We start from the raw sequence: 23,343 nt of genomic DNA, 5'->3' as shown, positions 1-23,343 counted from the left end.
TTCAAAATATTTGTTTACAAAGCATCAAACTTTCATAATTATGAAATTGCAATATAGTTAATAAATCTACATAGATATTTATTTATGATTACTTTTTGCCAGGTCCACCAAGGGAGCCTGTTAAGCTTGTAAAACTGTGAATGATTGAATGTGTGTTTTTCTCAGATTTTAAAAATTATTTAAAGAGTGTCCATGGACTTACCTGGTGGCGCAGTGGTTAAGAATCCGCCTACCAGTGCAGGGGACACGGGTTCGAGCCCTGGTACGGGAAGATCCCACATGCTGCGGAGCAACTAAGCCTGTGCGCCACCACTGTTGAGACTGCACGCCACAACTACTGAAGCCCACATGCCTAGATGCAACAAGAGAAGCCACCACAATGAGAAGCCCGTGCACCGCAACGAAGAGTAGCCCCCTCTCGCTGCAACTAGAGAAAGCCCGCACACAGCAATGAAGACCCAACGCAGCCAAAAATAAATAAATTTATTTAAAAAATAGAAATTAAAAAAACAGATGTCCATGATTAATATCTGTAAAGACTCTCCCTCCTTTTTAAGAGAGAATTTGGGTGGGGGGGAACCTGCCTTCTATGGATATATTTGGTATTTTTAAAAGATTATTATTTATATCCTTTATACTCATAAATAGTTTCCTATTATTTGTTTGCTTTGGGGCTTTTCCTCATTTTAGACAGACATTTGTGTGAAATAAATTGCTTATTATTTTTTCAGATATCAATTTATAGAAGAAGCTTTTCAGAATCAGAAAGTGATCATAGATACACTAATCACCAAACTGATGGAAAAAACAAAATACATAAAATTCACAGGAAATCAGATCCAGAACAGGTAAATTTATATTTATGGTATTACTTAAATCAACTATATATAATGTGTTAAGTATATTAACTTTAAGAACAGACACTTTACTTAACTCATGGTGAAGTACATCCAAGTAAGCTGTCAGATGGGTCTAATAACACATAGTTGATAAGACTTTTCCAGAAACTTTGGATTTCTGGGAAGTTTGGAAAGTATTCTTTTCAGCCATGAAATTTCAAAACTATTACGGTAATACACTACATTTAATAACAGCTCATTTATCAGGTAAGTATTAATAATTTTTAATTATTTTGTGTTTTCCAATTATCCAAGAAATGCCAGGATTTAAAAACAAAACTATTTTTTTAGTACTGTAAAATATTTTAACACTTAATTAGATACATAATTGCTATTTTAAGGATTGCTAGACTTAGAGATGCCTCCCCTGAGCTGTCAGCTTTTAACTGCAATGAAGCAGAGATCATAGAACACCAGGAGACAGGGCTTGTTAAACTGTTTCACATACCTTTTACTCCTTGTCAGATACAATACTTAAACAGCTTCTACATATTGCTTGTTATACTGTTTGTCCTCCAAGGGAGTAAATCATCAACTGTCCAAAGGCTCATGTCCTAAAATTCAGTGATTGGAGAGCAAACCATTGACCTCTGTGGGGAGGAGGGAGTTTGCCTAGTAACCCCCTTTGCATCCCATTTGAGGCACATGCTGACATATGACAACACCTGTGAAATCCCATGTCCCCTTTCTTTTGTTGTTTTGCACATGAAAGTAACATGTCACTGCTTAAATAGATAAAGAAATGCTTATTAGAAAGAGCCTGAATAAGAGAGGCCTTGCAGGGGCTTTGAATGTTGTTCATAGGGAAAAGTATATCAGCCTTTTGTAGTTCATCTTCCTTAAGATCAGTCGTCACAGTCTGTTACTCTTATCATTTTTCAACATGGCTAGGGTGGGGCATTTGGTACTTTTTTCCAAGGAATTCCTTGGCTTACCTGATTTCCTTAAAGGAGATTTTAAACATAATTTAACCTTTTCTTGACTCCCTGGTGTTATTATTACATCTATTATAAATTGTGATAATAAAAGTTCTGTTGTGCATCTTTTAGTTTCTATTATTCTTTTGTTATCAGCTCTCATTTCATTTTACCTTTCTCTTTCACATGAGAACTGTAGTTGACCAAATACTATTTCCTTTGTCGTATTCTAATAACAGTACTGTATTTTTGCCAAATTGATGTAATTGGTGGGTTTAAAATTTTGTATCTGAGTAATTGAAAATATATAATGAATACTTATGGAATGATAAGGGTAGATAATCTCTACCATCTAGTGGCAAACAGTAGTAATTGTAAAATAACTAATTTTATGTAAACGATCCACCGTTGATGAAATTCACCCTTTGACTTTTTTCTTACTCTTTCACTGTGTATATGGTATGACCTATGGGCCAGAGTTTACTTTTTTTTTTTTTTAACATATGGATATTCATTTGTTCCAACACTTGTTCCATTTATTGAAAAGATTATCCTGTTGCTATTAAACTGCCTTGGTACCTTTGTTGAAAATCAGTTGACCTTATATGTGTGAGATTATTTTGGACTCTCTTTCCATTGTGCTTTTCTTTCTTGCTAATACCCCACTTTCTTCATTACTAGAGCTCTTTATAGTAAGTCTTAAAATCAGATAGTGTGAATTTTCCAAATTTTTTTTTACCTTTTTTTTAAAAATTTTTTTTAGTAGTTTATGCTCTTTTACAAAATAATACATTATGGTGTGGAAGGGTTTTAGTTTTTGAATTGTGGTAAAAATTAAAGACTCTTTGGATTAGGTGCTAATTCTTTGTATCTTTATAGCTACCTGATTATAGAAGGATTAAATTTACTGGACTGACTTTGCTATTAATTCATCTTTATGCATGTGCAAGCATGGCATTACTTGTCCCTTTTTCATCCTGTTCTACCATCATGAGGACTTAAATTAGTTGGGGTTTTTCTGTGTGTGTGGGCGGGGTGGTTTGGGGTTTTTTTTTTTTTTTCTTTTTTTTGAGGTTGTTTGCTTCCTAGACCTATCTGGTTTCCTTGATCCTCTAGCCAATATTGATGTCAAATAATTATCTTGAAGAATTTCCAACGTTGGTGTGGGGGGGTGATAAATTAAGAGTTTAGGATTAACATATACACACTACTATATATAAAATAGGTAACCAACAAGGACCTACTATATAGCACAGGGAAATTATACGCAATATTTTGTAATAACGTATAAGGGAAAATAATCTGAAAAAGAATATATATATGTATGTATAACTGAATCACTTTGCTGTCCACCTGAAACTAATACAACATTGTAAATCAACTATACTTAAACTTAAAAAAAAAAAAAGAATTTCCAACAGAGAATAAAATCCCTGCCCTTTTCCTCTTAAGTTTTGGAAGATAAGCCGACAGAAGAAATGAAGCCTTTTATTTATCTCAGAATGTTTGATGGTGGATGCCTCATTATTCTTTTTCTGCTTTTATAAGATATTCTGGTATAATGCTATGTATTTTTTTTTCCTATCCATCTTGATCTCCATGAAAATAGCATTCCCATTTTCTCTAATCAAAGGAAAAAATGTATATGCTGGTTGATGAAAACATATAGTTATTTGGCTGCTTATTTCAAGACAAATGTGTTATTAAAAGTAGCAAACTACTGTTATTGTCTTTCTGCTTTTATTCAGATGTAATGAATGGGTTACAGTTCAGATGACTAAGATAATAGTGACACACTTAAGCTTTTCTACTTCTTAGTTGCAGTGAATAGAGTAGAACTCATTCAGTCCTGGTTTTCCTTATCTTGTTTATAAATCATTTTCTTGTCCATCCTTTTAGGCTGAGAATTTTTCCAGGTGTCATAATCTTTCCAAATAATGTTTTCTTAAGATGTGTTCATTCTCTTGCAGTTTTATACATTTTGATTTTAAGATTGAATTGACTATGTCTTTTGGAAGAATTAATATTTCTGCCATCTCATCTTCAAGAAAGTCTATTTAAACTGAAGGACCCTTAGAAAAAGCTGAGCTTTTAAGAGCTGAAAACTTTTTGGTCTAATTTAGGGATTAGAAAATCAGTATTACATATTGTAAAACAAACCTTCTGCCTTAGAGTTTAGACTTCCCCCTTTTGTTTAATTTTCAGGATAATTGAAGTAAATCAAAATCAGAAGCAGGTGGAACAGGATATTAAAGTTGCCATATTTACATTGATGGTAGAAATAAATAAAAAAGGAAAAGCTCTACTGCATCAGCTTGAGGTAAGTCACTGTTAATGGGACAGTATGTTGTAGTGATTTAGCGTAGTATTTTCTCGTGTATCTGTGAATTTGAAATCACAGCCTTTTTCATATAATTGTTTACATTTGATTCAGTAGTATTTTTCTCCATTCTCAGGCTTTACCTTGTAGCTGACAGTTTACGGCTTTATGATACAGTAGGAATGTCTTAATCCTTACTGTTTACTTCAGAGCACAAAGCATAATGCTTTGCTTGAAGGAGGAGCTTAGTAAACATTAAAGAGATATAGAGAGATGAATCTTTTTAGAGATTCATTGAATTGACAGCTTTGGGTCACCAAAGGAGTGCAATTGAGCAAAGTTTTTCAGAAAGTTACATTTAGTTAGTTATATTTAGTTCTCAAATATATACATTTAACCGTATGAGAAATTAGGTAAAAGGATGTGCCTCCTGCCCTCAGCAGTCTTAATTGTGAAAGCAGTACTCAGGGAGAGATGCTCAAGGCACTTAAGATAGTTGTTTGTCACTGCAGGTAAGAAAAATATTACTAACTTAATCAGCTTTCTTACATTCATGAAGGTCAAGATCCAGAGTCAGTGTTTGAGTCAAATAACATGAGGTTACAACTTCTACATGGTATCTTAACATAATATTAATTACATGATATTTTGGTATTCTTTTAATATATTGGTGCAAAAAGAATTTAACAGTAGAGAAGCAAATTAAGAAGAGAATAAAAGAAACCTGATGTTCAAAGATTTTTTAAAAAGCCTCACAGAAAAAAATTTAGTTCAACATCTTTATTTTATAGTTGGCAAAATTATAAGGTCTTTGTCAGAAGGTTCTCTTCTTCCTGGGAAAGCATGGTCATTCCCATGGTTTATCAATCATACAGGAAACAAAGACCAAAATAATTCTCTCTCCTTCTGGAAACAAATGCTTAGTGAAAAAGTATTCTGGCCAGGAGGAATCAGACCCCATTTACAGTAACTGTGTTTTCAAGGTTCTGGGGGGCGGGGGTGGTGGTGTGTTTTTTTTTTGTTTGTTTGGTTTTTTTTTTTAGATAGAAGCATTTAAACTATTTTAAAAGATTTCAAAGCTCTGCTTAAAATCAAATGTCACATAGATTTGCTTCTCAGAGATGAATAGTGCACACATTGCTGTGGCTGTTTCCAAACTTCACTGTAAATCAGAATCACTTGAGGAGTTCTTTAAAAATCAAGATAAAGAACAAAAGATGACCACATCCCCAAATCCCTAGGGATGAACCTCGTCATCAGTATTATTTTAAATCAACTTTATTGACTTATAATTTTTGCAGCACCTTTTAAAAATGCTTTTCAGTCTTCATACCCAGTCTCCTGGTTCACAGAATCCTTCTTTAAGGCGAATAAATGTAGTCAGTATTTACTAAGACTCAAGACCCAAATAGTTTGTTACTATAGAAGACCTAGAAACTTGGGCCTTCTGATTCTCAATTTGCAACATCCATAAAAGTCAACAGAATTTCTGTTCTTTCTAGAATGTCTCCAAAGTAACGCTTAGTTTTTACAGAGGTCAGAAATAGCCTAATAAGTAAATTATCTCTGGGCTTAAAATTAGACACGACAAAGCCACTGATAGTCACTGCAATGACTTAATTCAGTATAGCATATGTGTATTTTCCAAATTTGAAACCAACTAGGGCCAGGAGCTAGGTTCATTTTCTCTATTGAGAATATAATTCCATATTGGAGTGTAGCAATATTACTTTTAAACTTTTTTTTAGAGCTAGTAGAAAGTCCTGTTCTCTCCTCCTTTCCTTGCCAGGTAAAGGAGATTTGGGGTTAGAGACCTTTAAAATAGCACAGGTTCAGTGGGTTTTTCTTCCACTTTTGACTAACCTGTGTTCTTGCTTGTATACTTCCCTTAGAGAAATTCTATAGTCTGCTTTTCTGTAGTTTTTTGAGAGTGCATTGGTACCATTAGTCACTATATCAATTGGTTCCCATGGTAATTTTCAATAGACAAAAATTATATGCTTCCTTTTTCTTTTACTACACACAAAACATAAATGTTGTCTACCACGTGGCATGACTTGGCACAAACTAGTTGCAATCAGGATAAGAATGCCTAAAAGGTGAAATCATGTGCTTCAGTAAATCATGTGATCTGGTAACTTTACTTGATTGCTGGATGGTACATCTATTTTATTTGTGAGTATTGAGTTTAATGGGCATTTACTGTATTATAGCTAATCCACGGTTTTGTACCTCTTTGGGTACTGGAAGATGCATGAACAGAAACCTGCATCCCAAAATATGTACAACCAGACCAAGGGCCTTGATGAGAAGGGGCAGGCAGCAGAGGCAGGGGTGGCATCGGTGGTGACTGCAGCACTGGGGGCACAGTTTTTACTTCAGTGAGAATGAGCCTTTGTACCAAGGGACAAGTTACTATCACCTGGGTTCTTAGAGGTGGTGGTTATTCTAATTGGGTAATCTGAAGATGACCATTAAAATATATGTTACGGGGCTTCCCTGGTGGCGCAGCGGTTGCGCGTCCGCCTGCCGATGCAGGGGAACCAGGTTCGCGCCCCGGTCCGGGAGGATCCCACATGCCGTGGAGCGGTTGGGCCCGGGAGCCATGGCCGCCGAGCCTGCGCGTCCGGAGCCTGTGCTCCGCAACGGGAGAGGCCGCAGCAGAGGGAGGCCCGCATACCACAAAAAAATAAAATAAATAAAATATATGTTACATGCAGAACTAATTTTGAAACTATTTTTATTCTCAGAGTCTTGCAAAAGATCATCGAATGAAACTTATGCAACAGCAGCAGGAAGTGGCTGGACTTTCTAAACAGCTGGAACATGTTATGCATTTTTCTAAATGGGCAGTTTCCAGTGGCAGCAGTACAGCATTACTTTATAGCAAGCGACTGGTAAGATAAACTAAGTATGGCATTTAACATACTATCAAAATACAGAGAGAAACAGTGGAGTTATTAGAATGCTTACAATTTAGAAATGTTCATTAGTCTGTTTGTATTTAAATGCTTTTTACCTTTTTCTAATTTTTATCAATCAAAATATTTTGGTTTTTAAAAATCTTATATTGCCATGATTGAGGCGTATCTTCAATTTTAATCTACCATCGTCCCTCCTGTTTTGTTCTTTTCCAAGTTTTCTCTGTCTTAGTGACAGTTGAACGTAATACTAACAATAATGATAAGGGTAAACATTTCCTGATCACCTGTAGTGTGCCAGGCACTAATCCTAAGCATTTCCATGTAATATTTTATTTAAACATTTACATCATTTTTATGAGCTAGGTATGCCTGTCCATCCATTGTATGGGTGATGAAACCAAAGCACAGAGTTAAGTAACGTGCTTAAGGCCACTCAGCTTGGACACCTGAACCCAGAGGCTGTGTTCCTTTTGTCCGTACTACATTGTTTACTCTGTCAGTGATATATGGTGCTGGATATTTCAACCCCATTGCTAGAGAAAAGTGACTCTCATTTGTTCAGCTGTTTTCAGAATAGTCTAGAACCTTGCTACTGAAAATATGGTCGCTGCATACTAATCACGTGGTTCGGTAGATGTGCAGTGAGGCCAAATTCTGTAGTTCTGCCGCGCTCCCGGGTGATGCTGCTGCTCCGCAGACCACACCTTTAGTAGCAAAGCATCCAGCAGACGTCAGCCGGGGAGCTCGCACCGTATGAGCATTCTTACGAACTCCTGCTTTACTCTTGTTAAAGATGTCACGGAGGATTACACTTTGAACTCAAATTATGACATCCAAATCTGTTTTCTGTTCGCCCACTCAGTTTTGTGGAAGGAATTTTCTACGACCACTTTGAAATAAGGAAATGGACTTCAGGATAAACTTCTGTAAACTAGGTTCAAGTATTGAGTAACTTATTAGAAAACTGATTTGTAACTATTCCTAATCATGAATTGTATTCAACTCCTAAGATTTTTTTCTTTCATAATTATCAATGATGTGGTCAATCTTGAGTCTTTTTTTTTCTTTTTCTTCCTTTTTACTGCTTCATTGGTCTAATGAAAAACAGCTTCTACACAGTACATACCTTCTCTGTTACTTATATTTTCCTATAAGTCAAACAAAACAGGGATAAAAGGAGAAAATGAGAGAATTGTCTTTTTTTCAACTAGACCCATTATGAATATTTTTATTTGTGCGTAAGAAAGCATGTTATTCACACAATCAGATATTCAGTCAATCTCCTTATCCGTTTAAGAATTTGTTTCTCTGATTTTATTCTATGATTTTGCTTGTGATTATAATACAAAGAAAACAGTAAAAAATCGAAGATGGGATTACTTAATCTGCACAATGATCTCTTGAAATAGGAGAGAGGAAGATTGTTCTCTATATTATACACAGGAGAAAATAAACACAGTGAAGCATAAGGAACCAGTATTACCAGCTTCCCGATGTACTAAATTGTGTTTTTTAATTTTTAAAAGCCTGTGGAACCCAAGCACATCACTAGCAGCAGATATAGCTAGTAAAACAATTTACCTATAGTGAATGCAGAGCTAAGGCTTGTGATTACTTTTAAACATTTAGAAGGATTTTTAACCTCATAAAATTTGAAAGTCACTATATTATGCAACTCTGTCCTTTAGAGCTTCTATGCTTCATAAATATAGCCATGTTTACTAAGCTTATTTTTTTAATGATGGCTTTTATATGCTTAAAAATTAAAAAGAAACGTCTTGCTGGCCTGAAATTTCAAGTTTAGCTTGTAATTCTTAGTTAGTTTTTTTTTGCTATAGGAATTATAATCAGTAAAAGACCAAACCCATTGGAATAGCAGGATCCTTTCAGAAGTCCAGTTTTAAATTGGACTTTTCACAGTATTTCCTTAGGATTCTTCTGTCATCTGTTAAACATTGAGTTTATCCTTATATTATTTAGAAGGAAGGCAAGAAGTACTGACAGAAGAGACCAAGAGAGTAAAACACAGTTATTCTTTTTACTAGCAATAGATATTTCTATAATACTAGTGATTAGGAAGCTGTTAAGTTACAGGTAGTAAAAGGGAAATCCACCATCTTTTTTACTCCCTTTCCCCCGTCCTCCCATATAATTAATCTTCAGAGATTTTATGTTTCCTGAATATCTCATCGACAATTCCTTGCTTTTAGTCCTCAGGGTTCAGAATGTCATGGTCTTTTGCCTGGGTACTGTTACCCTTTCTTAGAATGCTTTTTCTTTCTCCTGAGTAATTAATCCTCATCTTTGTAGAGACTACCAGGTTCAGTTTAGATGTGTCTTCCTTTCCTTTTGGAAGCCTTCCATGACCAAGACTGGGTTGGATTACCCTTCTGTGTGTTTACAAAGCCCTTATGCATATATCCATCATACTGTTACTGATTTTTATCTACTATTAGTACATTTGCATATTTTTCTGTCAATTTCATTAGACTTTTTACTTCTTAAAGGGTAAAAATTTTGTGTTACCAGTGCTTGATATATAGGAACTCAATGAAAGATTGATGGTAAATAAATAAGGTAGCAGATAACATCTCTTGTCAGAAGCTATAAATAAGTGTAGACAAAACCTTATGTTATATTTTACAGGATTGGAAACTCGAATACTAAGTTTCTTTTTTAAGTTTGTTTTAACTTCAGTAGAAAGGAGACAGTATACAGTATTGCCGTCTCAAAAGCTGTTTTGACATTTTTAAGAAAAATTTTGTCCTTTGCTCTTTGAACAGTAGCTAAGTTTTCAGTGTGAAACCTGAGTTTAAGTTCAGATACATCTGAAGGGATCAACAAGTATATTTAATTAACCCTTATTTATCTTTTACAGTAGCCAGGGTTTATGACTCCTCATAGGAAAGTTTTTGCCATAATTCTTTTGCTTAGCATATTATGAGCATGTTTTATAATGAGAATTATTAGAAGATGCAAAAAAAATTAAGAAAGGTAGAAAAACTTAGGCAAAAGAACATTGTGTTGAGTGCTGTTTGCTAAATACTGTGCCATGTATTCTACATAGTCCCAAAATAAATACATGGTTTTTTACACAGAATTTATTATAGCTGTTTGAGATAATTTAGCAATCGAATGAAGCAAACTTATTTATTCAAAAATTATTTATTGAATACCCGTTATGTATCAGGTGGCATTCTGAGTACTAAGGGAACAGAAAACAAAGGAAAATCTCTGCCCTCAAGAAGTTGCATTTTTAGGGACTTCCCTGGTAGTGCAGTGGTTAAGACTCCACACTCCCAATGTAGGGGGCCTGGGTTTGATCCCTGGTCAGGAAACTAGATCCCACCTGCCTGCCACAACTAAGAGTTCGCATGCCACAACTAAAGAGCCTGTACTGCCACAACCAAGGAGCCCATGTGCCGCAACTAAGGAACCCGTGAGCCGCAACTAAGACCCGGCACAACCAAATAAATAAATATTTTTTTTTAAGTTGCATTTTAATGAAGAGAGATAGACAATACCAAAATAAGTAAAATGTATAGACCATTGCATGGTATTGAGTGCTCTAGAGAAAAGTAAATTGAGGGAAGAGTCTGGGAGCATTGGGGTAGGATTGTGATTTTAGATATGGAATTCTATCTAAAGAGGGTGATATTTGAGCAAATACCTGAAGAAAGTGAGGAAGCAAGCCATGTAGACACTCAGGGAGAGTATTCAGGCAGAGCACAAGTACAGACAGCAAGTGCAAAGACTGAGGTGGGAGTTATTTGTGATATGGACAGCAAGTAGGCCTAAGAGGGTGGAACACAGTGAATGAGCAGACACTAGGGTGAGTAAGGTCAGAAGTACTGGAAAGCCAAATAGTATGAGCCTTGTAGTTGATTATGAGGACTTTGGTTTTCAATCTAAGTGAAATGAGAAACCATTGGAGGGACTTGAGGAGAGGAATGACAGAATATGATTTACAGTTTAACACAATTACTCTGGCCACTGAAAAAATACTGTAGGTGGTTGAAGGCAAGGGAGAAATAAGGGAGACTATTTATAACCTTACTGCAATGAGGTGGCTTTTCCAGGGTAGTAACAGTAGAGTTGATAATGGGAGAACTGGTAGGATTATCCATATCTTTTAATGATAGAGCCAGCAGGATTTGCTGACAGGTGGAATGTAAGGCATGAGGAAAAGAAAGGAACAAAGGACTAAGCAGTAGGAAAAATAGTGTTGCCAGTAATTGAGATGGGGAAGATCATAGGACAAGTAGACTCGAGGAGAAGGATCAAGAGTTCCCTTCTAGACATATTACATTTGAGATACCTGTTAGAGAATCAGGTAGAGATACCAAGCAAGCCATTGGAAGTGCAAGTTCATAGAGGAGTCCAGGCTTGAGATATAAATTTAAGAGTCGGATAAACGATGAGTCTCGATGAGATCACTTAAAGTGTGTGGGTGCAGGAGAAAAGAGAGCAGTTGCAAGACTGAGCCCTTGGACATTCCCGGTGTGGGAGACGTGAAAGAACCAACAATGGAAACTGAGATGGTACCTTGGGACGCAAACGTATTCTCAGCGGCCTTAAAATATAGCAGCTGGTGAAATAAGGGGAAAACCATGAGATCATAGTTTGTTCAAAGCCAAGAGAAGAAAATGCTTCCCTGAGGGCCAAGTGACCACCTATGTGAAAAGCTACTAAGCCTGAATGGTTTCAGGGAAGAATGAGAGGAGAGGAATGGGGGACATTATAGATGAGTCTTTTGAAGAGTTTTGCCAGAAAAGAGAGCAGAAAAATGGGAGTTTTGCCAGAAAAGAGAGCAGTTGATGGCGGGAGAAAAGGAGCCAAGAGTTCTGTTTTTAGCTGGGAAAAGTTAAACATGTTTATGTGTTAATGGGACTGGTGCAGTAAAATGGAAGGCTTGATGGATACAGGAGAGGGGAGAAAATTGCTGAGCAGTGTCTTTATGTCGGCAAGCGGGTGTTGGGCACTATTGCACGAGTGCAAGGATTGGCTTTAGCTAGAAGCATGGCCAGTTAATCCATTGTGATAGGAGGGAACGCTAATACTGGTAGGTGGTGGAAGTTTGGGGAAGTTCCCTGATTGTTCCTGTTTTTTCAGTGAACAGTAATCAGGACCATCAGCTGAGATGGAGAATGGGGGAGGAGATGCTGGAGATTTGAAAAGAGAAAGGTTGTTGTTGTTGTTGTTGTTTTTGTTTTTTTTTTTTTTTTGTGGTATGCGGGCCTTCCTCTGTTGTGGCCTCTCTCGTTGCGGAGCACAGGCTCCGGACGCGCAGGCTCAGCGGCCAAGGCTCACGGGCCCAGCCGCTCCGCGGCATGTGGGATCTTCCCATACCAGGGCGCGAACCCGGTTCCCCTGCATCGGCAGGCGGACGCGCAACCACTGCGCCACCAGGGAAGCCCCAGAGAAAGGTTTGAAATAGTCATTTAGGAGAGTAGGGACGTGAAGGACCAGAGGCCCGTGAACCTTAGGGCCCTACCTAAAGTAAGCAGGCTGTGTTTGAAGTTTGGTCAGTCCCTTTATCAGTCCAATTATAGTGAGTCAAAAGTTAGATTTAACCAGTGTTGTTTGTTGGTTGTTGTTTGGGGAAAAGGTTGAGGAGAGGGAAGGGAGTATGTGTAATTTGACATGTGAGAGAAAGAGGTGTTGAGGGTATATACAAGGAAATGATTATGAGGATTAACCCTGGGATTTGAGCTGGATAAGGAGGAACTGAGGGCTAGGGTAAGGGTATTGGTAAGATGAGATCGAAGGACAGGGAAAATTTTAAGAGCAAAGGTTTATAGGACCTTTAGGGTTTGTAGGATTATTGGTATCTGGGCACTAGAAGGGAGTAAGCTGGAAAGATCATCTAGTTGGATATAAAATCATCAATAATTAAGACAGGATTAATGTTGGCGATGGTGATCGTGAGCCAGGAGCTAAACTCTTCAAGACTGAGGGAAAGTGACTGAGTATTCACTGAGGACTGCAGTGTGGAGGAGATGGGGGGTGTGGTGTGATGACCCGAGATTCACAGCATAGGAGCAAGGAGAGCCATGCCACTAGTAGGCCTAGTTATGAGCTGTACTTAGGTTTCCTGAGCAGAGAGTAATTTGTATTTTCTGTAATTCATTAGCTGCCTAATCTCAACTCTGCATCCTTCTTTGAAAGAGTAAGTAAGATAAATAAAAGAGCAGATTTTTTTTTTTTTTTTTTTTTTTGCGGTACCCGGGCCTCTCACCGCTGCGGCCTCTCCCGTTGCGGAGCACAGGCTCCGGACGCGCAGGCCCAGCGGCCATGGCTCACGGGCCCCACCGCTCCGCGGCATGTGGGATCTTCCCAGACCGGGGCACGAACCCGCGTCCCCTGCATCGGCAGGCGGACTCTCAACCACTGCGCCACCAGGGAAGCCCCAAAAGAGCAGAATTTGTGAAAATTTTTTATTTTACAAATACTTGGTTGGTGCTTCTGTGAAGTTTAAATAATTCAAAAAACTAACTTTAAGCTAGTTAAAGTTAGTTTTTTGTATTCAACAGTATAGCTAACTGAGTTGTACCTCAAAACTTCTAACATGTTTTGGAAGGAAAACTGCATTGTATGTCCACTTTTTTATAACTTATATATATATATATGATTGCTTATTTTGTGTTAGCATACATATACAGAGACCATTTTTTGTGTATTTATTCGGAACTTAATAAATTATTTGCCTAATAAAGATTTTGATGTTTAGTTGTCTCTGCTTTCTTCTAGATTACATACCGGTTACGGCACCTCCTTCGAGCAAGGTGTGATGCTTCCCCAGTGACCAACAATACCATCCAATTTCACTGTGATCCTAGTTTCTGGGCTCAAAATATTATCAATTTAGGTAGGCCGTTATGTACATTTTCTCAGAGTGCCATTTGTTTCTGGAACTCTTAATGATTATGAGATTATTGAAAATGTATTCCCTTCCACCCCCAAAGTGTGTTTATCATCTTGTTTTAAGTACATGGAATTTTCACTAGTATTTCATTAGTGTGTGTATACGCGTGACACGTGCATGAATATAAACACACATGTAAATATGTGGATGATATGAAACCTCCTTTATTGACTCACAGGGTGTCTAGATTTCTGGATTTAGGAGGGTTTTTTTCCTTTCCCATAGAATCTTGCTTGTCCTGTTAATTACATACTTATCAGAATGGTTGATAAAACTCTTGACTTGTGACTGCCATTAATACAGGATTTTTTATATTTAGAATGTTTTCTGTTAAAACAGGGCTTCTCATACAATTATTGGCTTACTTACTCTTGAGACCCAATCATCAGGCACCTAATGGTTCATTTGCTTTATCTAGCTAGGGAAGACTGCTCATTTTTTCTTTTGCCTTTTATGTAATTATTATACACTGAAGTGTACCATACGTACAGATAAGTGCCCCAATTTTAAGTACTAGAGCGCACTGAGTTATCACAAAGGGAGACTATCATTATGGTATCATTTGGTAACATCAAATATCCTTGTAGGCAGTACTTGCTACATTATGTGCTAGTAGAAAAAGTCTTCAGTTTTTGCCTCCTTTCTTAATTTCTCACAGGGAAACTATAGAAACAGAAATTTAAGAATTCCATATACGTTCTTCATCAACCACCAGTATTCCCTTTGATGACAGGTTTTGGGCTCATTGACTTTGTTTCAAAATCTTGAAAGATGGTTGCTCTCTCATTCCCTAAGCTAGATTCTGGGTAAGAAAGGAAGAAGTGGCTGGAGAGAGAGCCAGTGCTCTCAGAACACACCAGGAAAGGAAGAAATAGGCTTACACAAACCTCATTCATACATGGGAAGAAAAGAAGGAATGGTAATAAGGTGCCCCTTTGAAGGAAAGGTCATAAGTTGACTCCTGCAGCTCAGTCTAGAAGCACATATTTATTAATTGATTGATACACAGCAAGCAACTGGAATCATACACACTCTCACCTATGTAACTAAAAAGAAGCATCTTAATACAAAGCGTGTATATAAGTTAACTATCTCCTACCCTCCACTATACATGCAGCTATATAGAGAACCTATCACAGTTATATATCCACACAAATAGTCATATGTAGAATTGTATGTACTTATAAGCATATCATTTAAAACATAGACCACATGATGTAAGCATAAATAAAATTAAGAATATGTGTAACTATACACATAAATGGATATAGTTTTAGATGAGTCTACAGCAAAAACAAAAACATCTGTTTGTGAGGAGTTTGTAAAACAATATCCTTTACTGTAGGACTTCTCAGAGCTGTCCTATACAGCTCTGTAAATTGCCATTTACAATGAGATTTACATTTTAAATCTTCTAAGGAGACAAGTTTCCCAAACTTGGTTATTTATGGCTTCTGAGAAACATGTTATAGAAGACTGCAAGGGAAAAATGTTGATTTGGATGAATATTGAGTTAGTGTCTTTGTGGCTTTGGGTAAGTTGTTCAATCTCTCTGAACCTTAAATCCCTTATCTGTACAGAGGACTTTAACAATATACATAGACCTACTGTCGCAGTATCTAATACAGAGTAAGTATTTAATGAATGATAACTGTATTTTTTAAGATGCATATGCTTATTAAATCAGAAACATTTAACTGAGTCTCTGCTGTTGAAGAAATCAAGCTTTGCCTTTTGCTTGGACCAGACCTGTTAAAGGTATCTTTAAACTCGAACAGTATAGTTATAGGGCAGAGTATTCTCCATCAGAGAACTAACAGTATACTCTGTGAAGGTGTAAAGAACTTGAGAGATAACTAAATCAGAAATACTGTGGTATTGTTTTTAGATCCAATGTCAGGTTTGCTTGTTTTGTTTTGATATGCAACAGCAGTCCTCGGAGTAGGGTCTGAGGCTCCTTCAGGTGATGACAGAGGCCTCCCGTTTCCAAGTACATATCCATGTATGGCTGGATTTTCTTCATATATTTAAACAATGTATTAGATAATGCAGAAACAGGTATGAGAGTTCAGCTATTAAGCCAGACATTTAAAGAGATGTTCGAAAATGTAAAATAGCACCACTCTTCACTACATTTTTTTGAAAATAAGTATTTTTTCATAAAAATGTGTTATTATGGGTTGTCACTTTTAAGTGAATTAGTGAGGAAACATGTTTTTAATTCTCATTTTTAGTTTCGAATATGGTAAATTTTGATTGATAGAACCTACATAAACAGAAGCTCTTTGGGGTTTCTATTTTTAAGAGTATAAAGGGTTCCTGAGAGAAAAAGAAGTTCCTTGGCAATTCGGAAGATCAGTAAAAATAGCCCTACAAAATATGGTATTTCACTACCAGAAAATCTTTAGAACTTAACCTTTTCTCTTTAATTAGGTTCTTTAGTAATCGAGGATAAAGAGAGTCAACCACAAATGCCTAAGCAGAATCCTGTCATGGAACAGAATTCACAGCCACCAGGTGGTTTATCTTCAAACCAGTTATCCAAGTTTCCAACACAGATCAGCCTAGCTCAATTACGACTCCAGCATATGCAGCAACAGGTAATGGCTCAGAGGCAACAGGTGCAACGGAGGCCAGCACCTGTGGGTTTACCAAACCCTAGAATGCAGGGGCCCATCCAGCAACCTTCCATCTCTCATCAGGTAAATTTGGAAGCAGGCCTGTCCTAACTTAGATAATTATAGTACAGTTGTATTCAACAGCTTCTAAAATAACCAAGGCATCTTTCATCCATGACTTAAATATATGAATTTATAAAAATTTATCACATTAAGGATCCCTGATTTAACTCTAGATTTTAGCCCTTCTCAAAAAGAAATTAATGGTTTATTTAATTGGGACATCTATTCTCATCTGCTCTCTTTCATCTTCAGATTATAAGAGGATAAATGATTGCATTCCTAAATAACCAGTGCATATGATTGATGGGAAAAGTTGTGTACCTGTAATTCATAATTCTTATATTAGTGCTTCAGGATGATTAATACTTTAGGTTATCTGTTCTCTTTAAGGATGTAGTGTTTAGAAAATCACATTGCATCTTAGAAACAAGGACAAAATGAAATAGAAAAGGGCAAGGATGTGATTCGTTAGAAGTCTATCTTTTTCAAACTTTATTTCTGAGCAAATGTTCCATGAACCCTTCTTATTTTAATCCATACAAATTGTTATTTTCAGTTACTTTTATTTATTAATTTATACTCCCTATTTCTCAGAAGAATTTGAACTGATTTACAGTAAATGACACAAATGAAATGGCAGAGGGATTAATAAGTGTTAAGAATACTCAAATAGGGCTTCCCTAGTGGCGCAGTGGTTGGGAGTCCGCCTGCCGATGCAGAGAATGCGGGTTCGTGCCCCGGTCCGGGAAGATCCCACATGCCGCGGAGCGGCTGGGCCCGTGAGCCATGGCCGCTGAGCCGGCGCGTCCGGAGCCTGTGCTCCGCAATGGGAGAGGCCACAGCAGTGAGAGGCCCGCGTACCGCAAAAAAAAAAAAAAAAAAAATACTCAAATAAAGCATGCAGAGCTAGGCTGAGAGCAAGACTTAGCTCAATTTTTTTGTCAGCCAAACAAAAACGAAACAGGAATAATATCTATATTATTTGATTAAAAGGAACATGACATTAGAGGAGAAATTTTTTTTACTAGTATTTTTCTAGCACTAAGAGGAATATATAATGTGGTTCTTTATGAAAAAGCAATTAAATGGCATAACAGCATTTTTTGTTAGCAGTTTTACAAAACAGATGATCTTCATAGGACACTTATTTCAACCCTGAATAAAAGTTGTGGGCATATGTAGATCCTGATTTTGTTAAATTGCTTCTGTGAAGGCCTGAGGTGTGATGTATTTGAAGTTTATGTCTGTCTAGTAATTTGATTAAGAAGGCATGTCAAATCCAGGAGAATATTAGTATGACCAGTTGATTATTCCTCTTGAACTTTGTTTTAACCCAGGTTTTAAAAGGAAGTAAATAACAAGCAATTTAAGAGGTCTTTTTTTGGTGAGTGTTCAATGGGAAAAGACATGAACGCTTTCGATATCAGGAGTGCAACTGGCAGAGTTGAGATTTTGTTAAGAAAATTGAGGAATAATTTTGTCACTACCTCTGCAGGCTGCAGGGTGACATATTGCAGGTAGACTGCAGAGCACCCAAATTGTTCTGAAGATAAATGTGAAGAGGAAAAGAGAGAGAATTACTTGTTGAGTGACTAGTGCTAAGCATTTGCATGATTATTATTTATCTTAAGTGTCTGAGAGATGTTAAAGTGATTTTTTATTTAATACTTAATTAACCTGAAATAAGATAAATCCATCATTTGTATTAATTCCCTTTTCACTAAGGAGTGAAGAACTGAGGCATTTTAATAGATACTACATGACTTGGTCACATTCTCAAACAGTTTTTTATATAAGCAGTGACAAACCAGAAGTGACCTTGATCGAGTCTTTAGCCTGCTTATCTCAGAAATTTGCTTTTGATCTTATTATTTCTCTCTAGGATTTACTGCAATATGATATATATATAATGTACAGTCTTTATTATACAGCCTAATTTTCCCACTTACCAATACATTTGACCCTTGAACAATGCAGAGGTTAGAAGCGCTACCCCTCCATATAGTTGAAAATCCATGTATAACTTATAGTTGGCCCTCTCTCTGCGGTTCCTCCATATCCACGGTTCTGCAGCTGAGGATTCAACCAACCACGGATTGTGTGGTACTGAAGTATTCACTATTGAAAAAAATCCATGTCTAGGTGAACCTGCACAGTTCAAACCCATGTTGTGTTGTTCAAAGATCAACTGTAAAGTAATTTTCTCATCTTTTGGTCATTACCTCACACACCGCTCTTTTTGTCTCCTCTCAGTGACTCCTGAACTTTCTTCCAGTACTCTCATCTCTCATTTTCTCCTTTCTGTGCCAAATACCCACTCCTACATTTTTCACTCATCAATTTTCCCTCATCTGTAAACTTTCACACTGCCTTACCCACCTGCTTTCTTAGTTTTCTAACAGTTTATTTGCATATATATGTGGGAAAATACCTGTGTGTAAGCAGGGTGTATGTGTGCCTCTTTGTGAGTGTGTTCAAATCATACTCTACATCTGTCCAAAAGGACCCAGGTCAATTTCAAGGCCTGCTTCTAAAAATCACTTATACAATAGTTCCCTATTTCTTCTTCCTCTGAAGATTAGCCGTGTAATCTGAATGATTAAAGAGTTGTGTGATACAGAGCTAGAATACATAGTTATATGACTGAGTGGTACAAACTTGATAAACATTATGCATCTCTGTTTATTGAGCAGTGTACAGTATACTCTATCATACTCTAATGGACAGGTCTAAGTTTGTTAGATCTAAGTATGTTATTTTATTCATAATGGTTCTCACTCCCGGGCTAGGTTTACTGCTCTGGAGATAACTCTCATTCATACGTATAGATTAATTTTCCTAAGCAGTGGGTGGATGTTAGAAGGACATCTGCTATGCTTCATGGTTATACTGACCTAGAATAAAATTAAAACCTGTAATAATAAAAGTATTTAGAGTGAAGGTGAGGATAGTGATGATTTTATGTCATTTGCTTAAGCTCTCAATTATTTCTCTATTCTCTCCCTTTTTTCCTTCTTGCAAATTAATTGATTCCATTTAATTAAAATAGCACTGGTTTTGCTATTTCTTTTATGCTCATAACTAGTTGCTAGTCTTATTCTTTCAAGTTGCTTTTCCTGTCACAGGGTTCTTAGAAATTAACTCAATCAACTATAACAGTTTGGGAGAGGAAAGAAAAATCACCTTACATCTTACCACACTGGGATTCCTTGATGGGAGAGTCGACATCCAGTCCCACACTGATTTTTCACAGAGTACAGTACTCTGGCATCAAGTGTCGTTTCTTGACTGAGTCAATATATAAATCTCAGGGCAGGGCTAGGCAAAAGACTTTTATAACTACTTTTGTTCTCCCTTAAGGATGCTTTGGGTGCTTTTCCACTTTTTAAAAAATTGTCTCTTTGATTAACTTAGAAGTTTTCCACTATGATTCCCCAATTCTTCTCTGTTTGTGTTTTTATGATATAAAACCCTTCAAGTCACAAAACTTTAATAGAAGAATCAAAGAGAATTGCTATGGCTTCAGGCTTATGCTTCTATAAGATTTTTTCATTTTCTCTTTTTCTCTAATATTTTTCTGTTCTTCACCCAGAAGAATAGAATTTCAAGAATTTCCCTTGATCTTGAAATAGTATCTAAATCTACTTTTCATTGGGTCTGTAATTGCTGGTCACTCTTGAAAGTTATTGACGGTGAACCCAGTGCCAACTAATTTGCAAGAGAGGGGAAAGAGAAGTAATTTACCCAGGAAAGGAGATGAATTCCAAAACTGGGAGAAGGAAAAGAACAAAAAGAGGGCAGAGCTACACTTTATGGCTGTCTGCCTTCACAGTGTCAAAGTTTAAGATGTTGCTATTTCAGCCTTTATAAATTCCACATTTATTTTTCCCACCTCGAATGTGGGAGTTAATAGTTCCCTTTCTGAGAAGTTCTTATTCATATGCAGTTAAGATAGCCTGAAAATAAGTATTTACTTTGCAATAAGTTGCCAACCTTAGAGAGAATTGGGTAGTCAAGGTGAGACTGGCATATACGGTTACCTTTTTCTAGAACACTGGTCTCAATTTCTAGGGCTAGCATTTATTGAGCAAACTAGGCTTGCCTTCCCAGCTCCTACCCTGCCCTATAATCAACCAGTGTTGTCCTTGAAGGGTGTCCTTTCAAAATCTATTTTCTTTTAGAGAGACGCATCCTCTAAGCTGTAATTAGTACCTTAACCCCCAGCTAAACACCAAAACATGTTTGGGTAATGAAATGGCAGACGAGTTTTGGACTAAAGCCTTAGTGCTGCCTTTAATGAGCTGTGTGACTTTTTTCAAGTTATCCCAGCTTTTTAATTTTTAGTGTCCTAATTTGTAAAATGAGGGGAGGGTAATAAGGAGATAACACATGTAAAATGCCAGTCACAATGCCTGGCACATAGTTTGATCTCAATAAGATCCGATTCGTTAATTTTTAAATGTTATTAATATTCATCTGTTCATTATTTATGTTTTACTGCTTGGAGCCAGAGGACTTGAGTTCACATCTCAGCTCCATTCCTCCTATCTTTGTTAATCTCGGACAAATTATTTAAATTCTCTGTATCTCAGTTCCCTTTTTTGTAAAACAGAGGTAATCCCTACCTTAGTGGATCACTGTGAAGATTAAATGGGTTAACACGTGTAAAGCACTTAAAGTAGTACCTGACATGTAATAACTACTCAGTAAATGTTAGTAATTATTCTGCCATCACATTATTTTAGGAAGATTGAAGAGGGCAATTCTTTGCAGAATATAATCATCAGGGACTTAGAAGAATACCAAAGACAAATTTTCTCTACTTCCCAGTGTGGCCTAGATATAATCCTAGTTTAACCCACTTGCAGCTGGAAAATCCTCTCCCAAGGGTCTTTCCTAATAAACCTTCTTTTCTTTAAATTGCTTATACACATTCTGGAAGGCTGTCCCCTCCCCCCGTACCCTTATTGTAATTTTAATAAATGATTCATCTGTGACAGAATTGCTGTCTTTCTGTAACGGTTATAAAATAGAGTTCTTTATACTTTGTCTTTCAGGAGATGATTGTCACTGAGTTGGTTAAATTTCTTTTTTTCCAGCAACCTCCTCCACGTTTGATAAATTTTCAAAATCACAGCCCCAAACCCAATGGACCAGTTCTTCCTCCTCATCCTCAACAGCTAAGATATCCACCAAACCAGAATATGCCACGACAAGCAATAAAGCCCAACCCCCTGCAGATGGCTTTCCTGGCTCAACAAGCCATAAAACAGGTATATATACTTACTTCTCCACAGTTGCTTGTTCTGCTTCTCTCTACTTCCAAATCACATTGAATTTATGGATAGAGCAATGGTGATAAAGAGCAAGAGTAAGCTTTTTCCTTTTTTAAGTAAATGTGGATTACAAAGTTTATTACACACTGCCCTATAGAGACAAAGCTAAGAGAAAGGATCTTGATGCTTTGTAATTAACAAGAGAAATCAAGCCACTTATACAGAAGTGAAGGATCAGGATAATCGGTGAGTCATAGGTATGAATTTTTCAGTGTTAATGTGTGTAGCTTTTAGGTGAGTGCATTAAATTTCCTAAGACAGAATTATTCTAACAAATACAGATTGCATACTTAAAGAGAGACCAATAAACAAATCTTCAAAGTGTTTCAAGGAGACTTCTTGGACACAAACTTAGTATCACACAGTTTTAATATGTAGTACATATACATCTGATGAAGTTTAATATTTAAGGTTATATATTAACTCTTAGAAGGTTTAATATTTATCTAAGTCATAATTTATATTTGTATTATGTAAGTTTATTATATATATATATATATATTCTTAGTGTTTTCAGGTAAAAATATTTTTTAGGTATTACACTGTTTTAAAAAGTTCTCCCAGTGCTTTGTCTTCTCCAAGTACTTGTGTCAAGCCTTTCCAGCTTACAACTTGTAGATTGATTTCAGTTTAATTTTTTTGCCAAGACCGAAATAAAGAATATGATGCTATTCCCATAATTCTGTGACATTCATTTTAATCAAATGATTTGAAAGTAATATTCTAAAATACACATGCTAAGTGTGTGTGTGTGTGTGTGTGTATGTTTATAATTAGTTTGGTTTCGATAAAATATTAATACTTTCTAAAATAATATTTCAATTATTTTCAATAAAATTTATACCTATCTCTGTTTCATCATTAGAGGTGAGGTGAAAAGGGACCAGACTGCAGTTTGGTCTTAAATTCTGTTTAATTTTCCTAATACTTTTGTGGCCTTGTACAAGTATACTCTTTAAAATCTCCTTTGCCCCCCCTATAGAGTGAGTGAGTACCTTGCAGAGTTGTGCTGAGACTTAGTGCTAGTGTATATAAAAGCACCTGGCACATTCTGGGTACTCAAATGTTTCCTTACCTCTTCCCTATGTATTATTTTTAATGGGTAGACATACACTCTAAGAAGGTTTTTAAAAATGTTTCCTGGTCAAAAGTCTAAACATGAATGAATAAATGAACAAGCTAGGATAAAAGATAATGGGGAATTTGTTTTAATTGATAGAGTAGCTTAACAAATTACAGTATACTTGTACAGTGGAAATGCTTTTTGGCTATTAAGAAAAGGCAGGGGCTTCCCTGGTGGCGCAGTGGTTGAGAGTCCGCCTGCCGATGCAGGGGACACGG

The 23,343-nt window shown here is 36.6% G+C and overlaps 1 protein-coding gene across 2 annotated transcripts in view; it reads left to right on the top strand.

Moving 5' to 3' along the window:
* The window catches only part of TRIM24 (tripartite motif containing 24), a 94,515-nt gene that overhangs the window by 53,928 nt on the left and 17,244 nt on the right, over nucleotides 1-23,343 (top strand). Inside the window, exons 5-10 of one of the 2 annotated variants that reach the window (XM_024130806.3) lie at nucleotides 732-848; nucleotides 4,022-4,136; nucleotides 6,887-7,033; nucleotides 13,811-13,928; nucleotides 16,419-16,585; nucleotides 21,766-21,939. In XM_024130806.3, coding sequence (XP_023986574.1) covers nucleotides 732-848; nucleotides 4,022-4,136; nucleotides 6,887-7,033; nucleotides 13,811-13,928; nucleotides 16,419-16,585; nucleotides 21,766-21,939 — 838 coding nt within the window. Of the gene's footprint in view, nucleotides 1-731; nucleotides 849-4,021; nucleotides 4,137-6,886; nucleotides 7,034-13,810; nucleotides 13,929-16,418; nucleotides 16,688-21,765; nucleotides 21,940-23,343 lie in introns of both variants that reach the window. The other variant, XM_024130799.3, reaches the window with a different exon arrangement.

This window comes from Physeter macrocephalus, chromosome 5, assembly GCF_002837175.3.
Source record: "Physeter macrocephalus isolate SW-GA chromosome 5, ASM283717v5, whole genome shotgun sequence".
In the NCBI taxonomy this organism is placed as follows: Eukaryota; Metazoa; Chordata; class Mammalia; order Artiodactyla; family Physeteridae; genus Physeter; species Physeter macrocephalus.
Note: the sequence above shows the minus strand (reverse complement) of the source record. Positions and strands in the feature narration are given on the sequence as shown.